The 15,980-nt window shown below is 33.2% G+C and overlaps 1 protein-coding gene across 1 annotated transcript; it reads left to right on the top strand.

Moving 5' to 3' along the window:
* The first annotated feature begins 1,831 nt into the window (after positions 1-1,831).
* LOC132035006 (protein NRT1/ PTR FAMILY 5.10-like) lies at positions 1,832-10,832 on the top strand. Its single transcript, XM_059425330.1, has 7 exons — positions 1,832-2,006; positions 4,582-4,746; positions 6,361-6,578; positions 8,923-9,122; positions 9,769-9,979; positions 10,079-10,083; positions 10,682-10,832. The coding sequence occupies exons 1-7, from the start codon at positions 1,832-1,834 to the stop codon at positions 10,830-10,832; spliced, it is 1,125 nt and encodes a 374-aa protein (XP_059281313.1).
* Positions 10,833-15,980: the final 5,148 nt, after the last annotated feature.

Consider the following 15,980-nt stretch of genomic DNA (forward strand, 5'->3'; position numbering starts at 1 on the left):
TTGGACTAAAAGTATTATACATTGGATAATTTCTAAAAAGAAGAGGTTTCTTCCTTATCTCGGGATAACTTATTCCACCCTGTGGCAGGTATAAGTTATCCCAACACTATTTTTACTCCTGGGATAACTTATCCCGTGATTACTAACCAAACGAGGGATAAGAAATTGCTAAATTCTTATCCCAGGACTATTTGTGTTTATCCTTCATACCAAACGACCCCTTAAAGTACTAAGTCATGCTAAAATAAGTACGACTAATAAGTATTAATTACATGACTAGATATTAAAGAAAAAAATAAAATTAAGTTATGTATTTTCACTTTCTAAACTAATATAAAACTAAAGAATAGATATCAAAATTATTGTCATTCCAGTGTTAGATATGAATTTCTTCTGTTAGCATTAGTATTCATTTGATTTTTGTTGAGTTTTATTTGAGTTACTAATATCATTGAGCTATAAAACTTGTTAAACCATTCAAAATTCTAATTCCAAGCTTGAAATAATATGTTAAAAGACAAAAACTTATGAAAAAGTTAAAGAAACATTTATAAATTACATTATAAATAAATATTTCTATGTATAAAATATGTTTGAAATTTTATAAATGTAATGTTGGGTTAGTTTGATTCGGTTTGACCTTTTTTAGCTAAAACCAAACCAAACCAATAGTGTTCGGGTTTTTCTTTTTAAAACCAAATCAAGTCAAACCAAACTACTAGTCAGGTTTTTTTTCTCGGTTTGGTTCGGATTATTGGTTTGGTGCGATTTGTCGGTTTGCTTTGTACACCCCTAACTATAGGTATAAATTTCAGATTTCAGGAAAAAGAATTTTGAGGGTTTTGAGCATTAGGTCTTCTTCCACAAAGCAAATATGAAAGCGAAAACTCCCACAGTTTAATTACATTACAGATTACTTTCAGAAAGTGAACAACTCCACATGATAATTCAGTTAAATCATTCAGCCAACCAATTTGTACTTCATTTAACTCAGACTGTCAGAAATAATTAAATTCCTTTCTTATTTAATTGATAGCTTATATTCCATTTGCTTGCACTTCTAGACTCTGTTCAGATTAGATAAAATATTTTTACATAAGACTTAGAACAAATAGTCAACCGCCCCAAGTGTGGAAGCAACCAAGCCTAGGAGTACGTCAGTTATCCCCACACTTGCAAGCGTTAACGTTTTATATTTTGTTACGAGATGGGAAAAATTGCCAACGAGTGAGTGCCACGGAGGTGAGGACTAGCTACTGCATACTTGCAAGTGCTAACACAAATTATTATTTATGCTTGGAAGAAGTGTCCAACCTCTTGAGTGTGAGTATCTCCAAGGTCATAGTAGGAAAACTACCCCTCACTTGCAAGTGCTATTATTTGTGAAACTTTTTCAGAATAAATGCTCTCAGATAAAAGAACATGCTTAAGTGTATTCCTTAGATTTTCAAATTTAGTTTCAATTTTCATATAGTGGTATTAAATAAATATTTTCAGTTGGCTTAACGCATAGAAAAACCCTTGGACGTGTTCATGGAATTCATTTAGATCCGTCAACTGAGACTTCTATCATTTGAACCCCCTTCAAGAAGACGTTTACTGTGCCATTTAAACACAAAATTAATATACAGCCAAACAACAAAGGTGCGTGTAGTTTACATGCCAAATGACAAATAAAATGATAGACACGTGGATTTAAACTTAAATAAATAAAAAATATTACAAAAAATAGAAAGAAGTTGTCAAAATGGAAGACCTCGACGGAATCTAACACCGGCAACCTCTGACCCTTCAATCAACTCTCATTTCTATCATAGGAAAGGGTATTTTAATGGAGAACAGATACTTTGTCTTTTTATGTATCTTTGGTGGTTTTAGGGCAGAGAGATGGTGGCTCTTGCATCGGAATGACAAGGTATTGCCAGTGAAAAGGACGACGATGACGAGATCTATGACGGCGAGGAATGAAGTTACTTGGGTCCAATGGAATGGAAATGATCCCCTACGTGAGATTAGTTGTTAGCTATCCGTTCCTCATTGATTGAATTTCTCGAATGAGTAATTATTTTCCTCCCTCTCATCTGTTTCTGCCTCGCTGGAGGTGATCATCGTCGACTGGCGGAGTTCAGCCATGAAAGAACCAACACCATCCTTCATCCTTCCCCTTTTCCTGTCGTCACTACTGGTTTCGCTGGAAAAGCTCCGACCAACAACGCCCGCTGAGCTTTCAATCTCACTTAACTTTGTCTTATCTTCCAAAATCACTCAATTTTGAGAAATTGACCACTATAATCACTCAACTTTATTTTATCTTCCAAAAATCACTCAAGTAAGATGGCCATCTTAACTTGAAATATAACCTATCTAATGACGTGATAACCATAAATTTTTTTAAAAAAATTAAAATTAATATTTAAATCTATTTAGGATCCAATTCATCCTTTTCTCTTTCGTCTTCTTTTCTCCCTTTTCTCTTTCTTGCTTTCTCCAGAAATTTCTCCCCATAAAATTGCAATGCTAAAGTAAGTTTAGTGGACGTTGGGAATTGAAGGACTTTATCCATTTTCTCTTAAATATATTAGTTCAATTATATATAGGACGGGAGATCAAGTTGAATTTCAACTATAGGAAATTTACTGAAAAAAGTCGTAGGATATATAGCATTTCTCATTCCTTAATCACTGTATTCGTACATTTTTAGTTGTTTGCTATACTAAAAATAAAATTTTCACTTTTATTCATGCACTTTAATTAGCATATCAAGAGAAAAACAGTTTTTTTCTTCTATTTTACCCTCAACATTAAATACAAATTTCTCAAATCATTTTCGAAGATTTTTTGAAATGCTAATATCTTGGGTAATGTCAGACCTCTTTATAACAACATCCGCATATAACAACATCTCTATATAACAACTAAGTTTTTTCGGAACTGATTTTCTATGTTATATTTTACTTTTCTATAACAACATTTTACCTATAATAGCAACGACCAACTTTATAACAAGGACAAAGGTGCAAATATACCCCTCAACTTTACGATTTAGAGCAGATATATCCCTCGTTACAAAAGTGGTGTATATATACCGCTGCCGTTACAAAATGATGTAGATATACCCCCGCCGTTACAAAATGGTGCAAATATACTCTTTTAGCTGGCGGGAGTTTTTTTTTTTTTTTTTTAAATCATTTAGGTTATTTTATAATTAAAAAAATACCATGTGACTTTAAAAAAAGTCTACCTATTTTTTTAATAGACATATTTTTCTAAAACCATGGTAATTTTTTTTCTAGTGTGTCGGGTATGGTTTGTTTAAAAAAATATCTTGGTGAGTTTAAAAAACATAACTCTACCCATTTTTTAAAACCAACCAGACCCGACCCAACAGAAAAAAAAAATTACTATGTGGCTTTAGAAAAGTATGTCTACTAAAAAAAAATAGTTAGACTTTATTTAAAGTTATGTGACATTTTTTTAATTAAAAAATAACCTAAATAATTTTTTTAATTAAAAAATAACCTAAATGATTTTTTTTTAAAATCCGTCGGCGAAAAGGATATATTTGCACCATTTTATAACGACAGGAGTATATTTGCACCATTTTGTAATGGCAGGGGTATATTTGCACCACTTTTGTAATGAGGGGTATATCTAATCTAAATCGCAAAGTTGAGGGGTATATTTGCACCTTGGCACTATAATAACAATAAGCTCTTTGTAAAATTACCCCCATATAACAACTATCTTCCTTTTTTTAATAATATAATAATAATTAACCATCTTTATAAAAATAGAATAACTATGATTACTAATAATAAGTGTAGAAATTTTGATCAAATATTTAATTTGATAATTTAATATACTATATTTATAATAGAATATTACATATGAAAACATATTTGTAATATAAAAATATTATTGTCTTATATTTTTATTTATAAATAATTATCATAAAGGAAAAACATGTTTAGTTAGTGAAGTACGCATATCTTTGAAATTTAAAATTTAAATAATTTTGTTATTTTTTAGAACATTAAAAACAATAAATTACATTTTATGCATTTTTTTATAATATTCAATTATTATTTAAATGTCAAATATTATTATATGTGTATAATAATTATTCTCTATAATAATAAAAAAGTTTTAGACCCAACTATATTGTTATAAAGATGTTTAACTGTGTTTTAATAAAATATGCATTGCATTTATCTAGGTTTGATTTGGTGTCCTAAATTGAACAGCACACACAGGTGATATGATTTAAAAAGGGAATATAAGTGACGTATGCAGTAGTCCCGGTCCCAACGTGTGAGTGACACTGACAAGTGACGTGGAGAATCGTTTTGACTCTTTTTTTTTTTTTCCTTTTTTTTGACTATGTAATAAAAAAAAAAAATTAAAAAATATTTTTTTAAAAGTATTTAATAAGAGGTAACTTACTAAAAACATTTCTAATTTTTTAAAAGTAAACACTTGTTTAAGGAGACTGCAGCTAAAAAACTAAATGGAGAGAGTAGCATCCACCATTAATATTGCTTGTCAGTGCCTTGTATTAAAGTCAAACACATCTACTAGCAGGACTCAATTATTGCCATGCTACTAAAAATGGCCATTTCCGAAGTGAAGAAGCAGAAAAAACTACAACCTTTTATAACAACGTCGTTGCAGGGTGCGTTGACTACTATGGTCGTCCCGTACTCCGATCAAAATCCGGTCGATGGCGATCCGCCTCCGTCATCATATGTATTGTCTAATTAAGTTTAATACTCCCTCCGTTTCAAATTATTTGTCGCTTCTACGTGTTACACGCCCGTCAAGAAATATTAGTTAAGAAGGGTATTTGATTAACTTTATCATTATTTATATCTAAGTTTAATAGCTCTCCATTAAATGTTTACTCTAATTATTTGTCATCTTCGTTAATGACAAAGTTCTATTAAGGTAAAGTAGAGAAAAAATAATTAATTGTACCTTGAACTCCTAAAATAACAAATAACTTGAGATAACTATATTTAGTAATCACAATAAGTAATTTAAGACGGCGGGAGTATATGATTTTCCTTTTTTAATATTCCCTCTGTCCCACTTTATGTGATACTTTTTGCTTTTCATAGAATAATTTGACTATATATTGAAGTTAAATTGGATTGAATTAAATTAACTCAACATTTTAAAATAAAATTTATATATATTTGAAATCTACATGTAGCGTAGTATAAGTTGCAACTGTTCTTATGTCAATTTGGTGAAAAATACATCTCAAAATGTTGGTCAAAATTCATGCAATTTGAATCTCGAGAAGAAAAAAAATATCGCATAAATTGAGACAGAAGGAGTATTTCTTTTGTTATGACACTGTTTTACATAGTTGAACTAATTTTGATATGGAATTAGTTGTGCTAGTGGAGTGAGCTATTTGACCTACTTAGTTAGCTCAAACCATTTTTGCGAATCAAGAAGAATAGAAATGTGTTTGTTAAATCTGTTTGATATTCATTGATAGCCCCAAGTGAATTGACTTGGTATTCTGATCAGCATTTTATAGGCAATCACTGCTTGATTTTTAATTTTATCTTTTTGAAAGTTCCTGAAGTCAACAATTTGAATTTAGCAGCTACTGATCTAAAATTGATGCAGTATAAACTTTAGCCATACTTTGTGAGATGTAAACAAGGATGAAAACATTTACTAGTAGTTTTGACTTTTAACTTTCATTCTATGATTTCATTAGTATTAATTGATTTTTATGTTATTATTACTATAAATTTATGGCTCCAGAGGACCTTGAACAAGAATCGGATAAAATGGGATATCCCAGGATTAAGTTTTAGATTAAATTTATATTTTGTTTGGTTGAAGATATGATATCCCAGCATAAAATTTATACGTTTGGCCAAACACGGTATAATTTAACCCAAACTTAATCGTGCGATATCCCATCGAACTTGATGTTATTTTATCCACCTGGGAGGTGGAATAAATTAGTCCAAGGACTGTAATCCCGGGATAACTTAGTCCGCGAACCAAACAACAATTGAAGAGTCATATATGGACATCACCGTACCAAAAAGATATCTCACATTGGGGTTTGATTCATTACTCCTAGTGAATTGACTTGTTATTGGAAGGGCATATAAGCAATCACGTCTGAGTGTTGCTCTAGATTTCTGCAGTTTGCAATTTCTACTTAATTAATCCGAAAAAATGTATTTCAAGCTTAGTGCATACATCGCAAGATGTAGCCAAGTCTGAAACATTTTCTTGTTTTAATCTTCAGAATATAGATTCCATCTTTCATTTTAGGCAGAGAGAGTGCCAGTTACTATTATTATTATTATTATTATTGGTATATGACAGGTGTGGAAATGGCGGAGAGATTTGCATATTATGGTATAAATTCTAACCTAATTAATTACCTGAACGGGCCCTTGGGGCAGTCCACCGCAGCAGCGGCGGAGAACGTGAATGCATGGTTTGGAACGGCGGCGCTCACTCCGCTTTTGGATGCTTTGGTGGCTGACTTCTTCCTTGGCCGTTATCAAACTACTGTGTTTGCTTCTCTGCTTTGCATTTTGGTGAGTGTTAATCTCTCGTTTTTCAGAGCTCTTCGTGTTAGGCCACCGAGAAATAGTCCCCGAAACCTCAGAGCAACATAGTTGGATAGGTACTTCGGGTTAATAAAGATGATATTATCATTTAGGGATATTTTTCTCTGTGGTGCCTCTCTATCTCCTAAGGTAAGGGATTAATGTTTGTGTACACTCTGCCCTCCCCAGATCCCACTTGTGGGATTACATTGGGTATGTTGTTGTTGGTCTTTGCGGAATTTTTTACCAAAGTAAGCCATTATTTCAGCCAATTCACCAAAATAATATATTCTTTTGAAAATTTACAGAAGTAGAATAAACGTATTCCGCAAAGAACGTATTATGCATTATTTTATTCAAAAATTTCAACGGGCAAAAAAGTTAAAGGTTAATGGTGTTAAAGGGTAATTCGTTACTGTAAGTAACGTTTTATGATTAATACGTTACTGTGAGTAACGTTTTATGGTTAATTAATGGTTTCAATGTTCCACTGATTTGAGTTCTTTATTTTATCCTAGCTGATTTGAGTGCTTTATTCTCTTAGTCTACAACTTGATGGAAACCATTCTTAGCTGCCGTTTTGCTTTATACAAATTTAGTTCCAAAGAAAGTGAATTAAGAGACCAAATTTAGCTGTTGTTTTGCTTCTAGAAGATGGAGTATTTTTCGTTAAGCAGTAGATATGAAAGATGGTTGCTTCTTAATTTTCATATATGAAAAGACTGTGATATATAAGCATTAATTACTAGTAGTTATTGTTGTAAACTTAAGACATTGTATCTTTAATTTCTTTTGGGTCTTAACCATCTTGCACTTTAAAATGTGTAAGAAAATGTTGAAAGGGAGAATTAACCAACTTCTGCTCATATAATTTTCCACTGCTGGTGTTGTTTTGAAATTGAAAAAAAGCGCTACTTTATTTAGCTAATCAATACTTTTTTTGTATAAGGCTAATCAATATCAATTTTTTTAAGGCTAATCAGTATCTTTTTGTAAGGCTAATCGATAATTTTTTTAAAGGGTAATCAATATTGTCGGTAAAGTTTTATAATTACATCAATCAGAAGGGTTCGTAATTTGAAGAATTCTTTGCGATTTAATCGCTTTCGTGTCCGGATTACGAGTAAATGTTACCGCTTTCGTTTTAGCTCGAAGTTGTAACTCGAGTTACGACTTTAAGATCAATCAATGTCGTATTTTGTATTCTTTAGAGTCGTTACTCACAAAGAACGTATTAACCATAAAACGTTACTCACAGTAACGAATTACCCTTTGACACCGTTAACCTTAAACTTTTTTGCCCGTTGAATTTTTTGAATAAAATAATGTCTAATACATTACTGTGAAATACGTTTATTCTAGTTCTGTAAATTTTCAAAAAAATATATTATTTTGGTGAATTGGCTGAAATAATAGCTTATTTTGGTCAAAGAGTCGTCTTTGCGGTACTTCAAGTGTTTGCTATGTATTCTCGCTCAAGGCTCTAATAATTTTATCCAATTTTGTTTTGAAGGTTTGGTTTTATGAATTTGAAATGGTGTTGCAAAGTTATAATGTGAGAATTTGTAGATAAGAGATGGAACTGCAAAATTGCCTAAGATCAAGAATTATCAGTACGTCTTTCAACAAATGTTTGAATTTGTAGCTTGTACCTAGCAGAAGTACAACAGGATTATACCTTAAAGAACTATGAACCTCGTAGATTTAGATGTCGAAAGATTTTGAGCTATTTTCGTGGAAGAAAGCTTGTCTGGGAGCAATATTACCCCTTTGTAGCATAGGCAGATTTAGGACCACTGCCTTTCCCTCAAACTATCCCAAATTGAAAATATACCTTCAAATATTTAAGATTTTTAGTAAAAAGTTCTTGAAAATAGCTTTCGACCTCTTGAAAACTTTTCTTTAGCGTCTTTCTTGCCTTCCTTGTTACAGATTATGCGTCATCATTGCGAGGCAGTATCTTGGATAACATGGCAAAATTTCCACTATTTGAACTGCTGAAGTAGGTTCTTCACAATCAAATTAGAAAATAAGTAAGAACTCCAAAAGAGTAAAGACCAACTAATTGGCTGATCATCACTGGGGATTCTATTTAGAAGAAGGTTTTTACGTTCAATGTTATATTGGATAAGGTTGACAATTTGTACAGATGGGCTAGTAGAATTTTAAATTCAGATAGACCAATCTTCCATTTTGAAATGGCAATAACTTCGACTTCTTATTTTGATTTGTATGATAACAGGGACTTCGATTATTGACACTTTCGGCTGTCTTGCCTTTTTTGTTTTTTTGTTTGTTTGTTTGTTTGTTTTTTTTTTTTTTTTTGTGGATCTCTTCTGACTGCCAAACTACTGATAATGCCAATGCATGTTCTCCTCCTCAACTCCAAGTTGTACTATTCTTTTTCTCATTGTATCTGGTGGCAATAGCTCAGGAAGGACACAAGCCTTGTGTTCAGGCTTTTGGAGCTGACCAATTTGATCCACTAGATCCCAAAGAATGCAAAGCCAGAAGTTCTTTTTTCAACAGGTGGTATCACGAATCTCCAAAGTGTCGGAACTGGGATCTTTTTGTCTGTTCTTACCATGGCAATTGCAGCTCTAGTAGAGATGAAGCGCCTGAAAATTGCACGAGAATATGGATTGGTTGATGTACCAAATGTTGGGCTAAACGGCCCAAAGATACTCTTAACATGATATGATATTGTCAGCTTTGGGCCAAGCCAACACGGTTTTCCCTAAAAGGCCTCACATCATTAACAACATCTAATACCTTATAAGTAGCTTCTTTTTCTTTTCAGCTACCAATGTAGTACTTTGTTCGCACACCCAACAATCTCCCCCTCGAACTAAGTTCCACATGGCTCATTATCATAATTCATGGGTCAGAGATTCAAGTCTGTGTATCACTCACATCGTCAGAGTATTTACGGTCATCGAAGTCCAAAGGCCGTGTATGCGTCTTCAAAGTTATGGGTAAAAGGTCGTAAACCGGTTCATAAACGGGCAAAGGCACTAAGTCGGGCCCCACGCCACACTTCGCCATCTTCATACTCATCCCGCCAAACCATGGTTATTGGGCTAAACGGTCCAAATATACTCTTAACATGATGTGATATTGTTCGCTTTGGGCCCAGCCAGCATGGTTTCCCCAAAAGGCCTCAACTCCTTATAAGTAGCTCATTTTTCTTTTCAACTACCTATGTGGTACTTTATTCGCATACCCAACACCAAATGCAATATCTATTATTTGGAATTACTGAAGTATTCACAATGGTTGGTCTCCAAGAATTCTCCTATGACCAATTGCTAAGAGAATTCAGAAGAATAGATCTTTCTCTTTATCTTAGTAGTTTTGGTGTGGGGAGCTTTCTAAGTAGCTTCTGTTGTGTATGAGCTAATTGGAAACTTTTCTTATTTATATATTAGTCCCTTAGATAATAATGTTTTTATTGTAGTCCGTAGCTTCCGTTTATATTTTGTAACAAGGCTTTGTAAGAACCACGTTGAATGAAAATTTGAATTTTTATCTGCATTTTCCTTTGCTCTTCTCTTTAGTTTCTCTTAGTTAAATCTTAGGCCAAACCCATCGACGAACACCTGTGGTCGTCCAATTCTTTCACTTGAGCACTTAAAGTGGCCCTTGTTCCATTTAGACACTTCAGGTGGGTCATTCCTATTCCACTTAGACACTTTTTGCATCGTTATCGGAGCAAAATCAACACCACTCGTCTCCTACGTGGATTAAGTGGCCAATTAAATTATGCCAGCTCATTTAAATTGTGCCAACTCAATTAAATTGTGTCAACTCAATTAAATTGTAAATTCACTAATTTGTAAATTCGTGGAGTTTTGACCATTAAAAATTGGGGCTTTTGGGCTGGTTGGATGTGCAATGAGGTGGCGCCCCCTTTGGTGTTGGTTTTGCTTCGATAACGGTGCAAAAAGTGTCTAAGTGGAATAGGAATAACCCACCTGAAGTATCTAAATGGAACAAGGGTCACTTTAGGTGCTCAAGTGAAAGAAGTGGACGACCACAGATGTCTGTCGATGGGTTTGGCCATGGTGATTCCAACGCGGGAATCATTACAGCTTCCATATCTTTGTTATTGAGAAAACCACAGGTGGTGATAGAGATGGTCGGATTTCATACAACTTGAACAGAGGACATCTAGATTACTTTTATTGGCTACTTTCTGGACTAAGAGCAAGTTTGGATGGGTTTAAAAAAAGCAGCTTATAAGTTAAAAAAAATAAATAAAAAAAAACTGCTTTAGATAAGCTAAGCCAAACGAGCCCCCTTTCTTTTTTTGGCTTATTTTAAGCACAAAATGACTTTAAGCTGGCTAGCCAAACACTCAAAAAAGCTGAAAACATTATATTTATAACATATTTATAAGCCAATCCAAACGAGCTCTAAGTGCTCTTGGATTTATGACATATTTGTATTTTACAAGACATTACATTTATGCTCATTACGGGAAGGTCATCTGAGATTTTATAAATTGAAAGTTTTTATGTTGTTCTTTGAATTTTCTTTATTTGTTTAACTTTTGACATCTTTTTAAAAAGTTTCTTGTACAACTGCTATAATTGACTGCTGAAGGGGTGTACATGGACCAGGTTGGTTCAGATTTTTTAAACACCAAACCAAACCAATTGTGTCGGGTTTTTAAATTAATACACAAAACGAAACCAATAAAATTCGGGTTTTTCAACCTCGGGTATTCTCGGGTTATTCGGTTTTCTCGAGTTATTCGGTGTTTTTTCTTCTTCCGGAGTAGTCTTGATACAAAACATATAACTTTTACTTCAAATATTTCTTTAGTCCTAGTAAGATACAACTAAGTAATTAAGGTGTTTTATAAGAAAAATAACACAAAATGTGAGAAGAGTGATGACATTGTATTAAAATATTCAACAAAGATAATAAAATAGGTTAAAATAAATATTGCTAATTAATAAGCCATAAAGAAAATGACCATAATCTAAAAATACTAAGTCATGCTAAAATAAGTACGGCTAATAAGTATTAATTACATGACAAGAAAAAAAACTTAAGTTATGTATTTTCACTCTCTAAACCAATTATGCAAAACTAAAGAATAGATATCCAACATTATTGTCATTCCTAGTGGTAAATTGAATTTCTTTTGTTAGTATAGTGTTGAGTTAGTAACATTCATAGGATATAAAATTATTCACATTTAAAATCCTAAGCTCAAGCTTGAATAATATGATAATAGATAAAGAAAACTATGAAAAAAAATTAAGAAATATTTATAAATTACATTACAAATAAATATTTTTATGTATAAAATATTTTAAAAATTGAATACATGTAATGTCGGGTTGGTTTGGTTCGGTTTGACTTTTTTTAGCTAAAACCAAACCAAACCAATTATGATCGGGTTTTTTTTCCAACATCAAACCAAGTCAAACCAAACCATTAGTCAGGTTTTTTTCTCGGTTTGACTCGGTTTATCGGTTTGGTGTGGTTTGTCGATTTACTTTATACACCCCTAGCTGAAGGCCTATCACAAGTTAAAATCATTTTCGAGAGATACTGTGGTACAAATGTTAAGTCTTCTATTGTCTTTTTGTTAAAAATCATAGACCTTTAACATTGGTTCCACTGTTACGGTAAAAGAGGCTAAGATGATTCCCCATATGGAGACTGGAGTACATGTTTAGAATACGCAATTTTGTTATCATAATCATCCACTCTGTAACCACGCATGGTTTTGTCACAACCCAAAATCTCATTTGTGGCCTGAGGGCTCCCAACGCGACCATTAGGTGAAACCCAAATGCATACAAATCAAGATAACATAAGTAAATGCAGAAATAAAGGCAAACAACCCAAAGGTACTTAAGTCTTACTAATACATAGCTAGAAAATAAGTAGTTTGAAATCACTCCCCAAAACCTAGAAGTCACAAGTACAGAGCTACTAATCCAAATACAAGCTGAATAATACATTACAAACCCTATCAGAGACTTTTATTTTTTTACGTTTTATTTTATCAGGAACCAACACTTCTCTCTTATAGGCCTATTTTAGGGTTTTTAGTGTATTTGTAATACTAATAGAACCCATATAAATAGTCTCTCATTTTCATTCTTAAGGAGAGTTAAGTTTGATTATTGATATTCTCTTGAAACTAAAGTGATCTCTCTCTATGGTTTTAAGCAGACTCCTCGAGCTTGGTTAAAGCGTCTCGTCACGCACCTACTTGATGTTAGCTTTTAGAGATCCATTTCTGATCATAGCATGTTTATATCTAACATTGCTACTGGTAATTTGGTTCTCACAATCTATGTTGATAATATCTCTATTTTTGGTTCCTCTTCAACCTTAACTGATTATTTTATCTCACGTATGAAATTAGAATTTCTCTATAATAGACTTAGGTGGCCTTCGGCATGCAAAGGCAAGTTCTTTTTTAGATTCAAATCCCTGACCTCCCACAAGTAGGTGACTTCAATTCTACCTCTCAACCAGCACAATCTACCAGCCTTGTTTACAGTATGCATGCAAACCACATTAACAGAAAAAGAAAAAAAAAATGATCACCAAAACATCCATCTTGTAAGATTAAAATCACTACCCACGCATTCTTATGTTTTCATTTATCTCACCAAATTTAACTTTATAAAAATAGTATGAACAATTAATGTTATCCTATAGCTCATCCAAAATCCACACCAAGCGATACAACTTATGGTGGTTCTGCCACTCATTCAACACGTTACAAATGACTATTTTCTTCTCTTCTGATAAAGTTATACAGTCATGTCTTTCTCTCATTTGAATTAGTTAGCAAGATTTCGAAATTTTCTAAGTGTTCATTAATGGGTATTGAATTTTTTCGTACAGACGTAAAAGTTTACGGCATTTTTTAGTCTTTATATTTCAGATTTTTCAGCGTATATGAAGGAGAAAGTATTCCAGCTTTTAGTTAAGTTGTTGGCAGAATGCAAAATTGCTTTCTTACTTAAAGCTAGCTAACGACAAATTAACATTGTGCTTCCTACTTTGCCCTTGTAAATAAATACATAAAAAGAAAACCTTATGGTTTTTTTAAGAAAATAAATAGATTAGTGCACAAATCATTAAAAATAACAGGATGAGAGGTAAATCACAAAAGAGTAAATAGTTAGGCGCGCAAATTACAATTTACTCAAAAGAAATACTACTACTACCTTTTTGCCATTGTGCTTTAGAAGAAAATGCTTTAAAAAAATTTAGGACTTGGAGAGTGTTGTAAGTTGGATGTAGTTTGATGCCCACCAAATATTTGGGCACCAAGTATGTGTGGCCACCAAATAATAACTTGGTGGCCACCAAGTTGTCACTTATGGTCACCAAGTTCACTTATTTCCTCCTATAAATAGGAGTGTGTTTTCTTGTATTAAGGACATCAAAAAACAAGAAGTGAAATATAAAGTTTCCCTTATTTCTCTAAAGCGTTTCTTCTTTGCAATTATTTAGTTTTATAACACGTTATCAGCACAAGACTCTGCCATCTCGAGCAAATACTTTGAAATCCCCGAAGGTATTGAGTTTCTTTTTCTTAATTAATCGCAAATCTTTCTAAACGTGAATTTGTTGCCTTAGATATATCTGGCAAAATTTGCTTGTCTTGGGTTCTTAATGCCGAAATGATGCGATGGGTCTGGCAGACACCATCAAAGATAAAAATCAGGCATCGAATCAAGACCGTGCCAAGGCAATGATATTCCTTCGCCATCACCTTGATGAGAGCTTGAAAATGGAATATCTCACTGTTAAAGATCCTCTTATGCTGTGGAATAATTTAAAAGATAGATATGACCACCTGAAGATGGTTGTGCTTCCACAAGCACGTTTTGATTGGATCCATCTGAGGCTACAAGATTTTAAATCCATTTGGCATATAATTCTGCCATGTTTAAAATTATTTCTCAGTTGAAATTATGTGGTGAAACTATCACTGATCATGATATGCTGGAGAAAACATTCTCCACTTTTCCTGCCTCGAGTATGCTCCTACAGTAGCAATACCGAGAGATGAAGTTGAAGAAATATTCTGATCTAATCTCACATCTTCTAATGGCTGAACAACATAAAGAATTACTAATGAAAAATCATGAAAGCCGACCTACTGGTACTGCCCCATTCCCTGAAGTGAATGAGGCAAATTTTTCGCCATTCTAGGCGTGGAAGAGGTCGTGGCCCCAGTCGTGGTCGAGGAAATTTTTTTAATCATGATTCTCCTCTTGCACCAAATAATACCCGTCACCACCAGCAGTGTAAAAAGAAGGATGAAAAGCATGAAGCTGTGCAAAAGAAAGATTTAGAAAATAAATGCTACCGATGTGGAGGAAAGGGGCACTGGTCACGTACCTGTCGTACTCCAAAGCATCTAGTTGAGCTTTATCAAGCCTTCCTCAAAAAGGCAGAAAAGAATGCAGAAGTAAATTTTATTTCTGAAGATAATGTTGAGCCCATGCATCTATATGTGGCAGATTTCTTTGAACTCCTTAAAGGAAAAATAGATCATCTGATCGGTGATGGATCTGTAATAGTTTAGATATTTTCATCCATGTTGTTACTATTAGCTATAATAGTTATGTTTCCATATTTATGTAAATAAGGTTTGTGTAATGCTTTGTTTAATAATAATATCTACTTTCATGTTCACTTTGTTTATATTTTCATTTTGAAGAATATATGGAAATTCCTCAAATTTTATTTGGATCAATGACCAATCATGAAGATATTTGTGTGATTGATAGTGGAACAATGCATGCCATATTCAAAGATGAGAAATACTTTTTACTTGCGTAGGAAAAGGGGAAATGTTAATACAATTTCTGGCAATTCAAAATTGATTGAAGGCTCCGGAAGAGCTACTATATTTCTGCCTAAGGGGACGAAACTTGTTATAGAAGATGCATTATTCTCTTCTAAATCCCCGAGAAACTTATTAAGTTTCAAAGATATCCGCCGTAATGGATATCACGTTGAGACATTAAACGAAATAAATGATGAATATCTTGTCATTACAAAGAATGTCTTCGGCTAGAAATATGTTTTTGAGAAATTACCAGCTTTGTCTTCTGGTCTGTATTATGCAGAAATTAGTACAATTGAAGCACACTCGATCGTAAACCAGAAGTTTAATGATTTAAATACTTTTGTGCTTTGGAATGACCGAATAGGTCACCCTGGATCAATAATGATGAGACGAATTATTGAAAATTCAAATGGGCATCCACTTAAGAACCTGAAGATTCTTGAAAGTGGTGAATTTTCATGTGCCGCTTGTTATCAGGGTAAATTGATAGCTAAGCCATCACCAATGAAAGTTGACATTGAATCCCCTGCCTTTCTAGAGCGTATACA

The sequence above is a fragment of the Lycium ferocissimum genome, chromosome 10 (genome assembly GCF_029784015.1).
Source record: "Lycium ferocissimum isolate CSIRO_LF1 chromosome 10, AGI_CSIRO_Lferr_CH_V1, whole genome shotgun sequence".
Taxonomy (NCBI): domain Eukaryota; kingdom Viridiplantae; phylum Streptophyta; class Magnoliopsida; order Solanales; family Solanaceae; genus Lycium; species Lycium ferocissimum.

What these genes read in the sequence shown, in the direction of transcription:
- LOC132035006 (XM_059425330.1), top strand. Translation starts at nt 1,832, where the DNA reads ATGGAGAACAGATACTTTGTCTTTTTATGTATCTTTGGTGGTTTTAGG. An exon ending in GAATGGAAATGATCCCCTAC is followed by an intron (nt 2,007 to 4,581) that starts GTGAGATTAGTT and finishes ATCTACTAGCAG; the next exon opens with GACTCAATTATTGCCATGCT. An exon ending in AGTTCTTTTTTCAACAGGTG is followed by an intron (nt 9,123 to 9,768) that starts GTATCACGAATC and finishes CCTTATAAGTAG; the next exon opens with CTCATTTTTCTTTTCAACTA.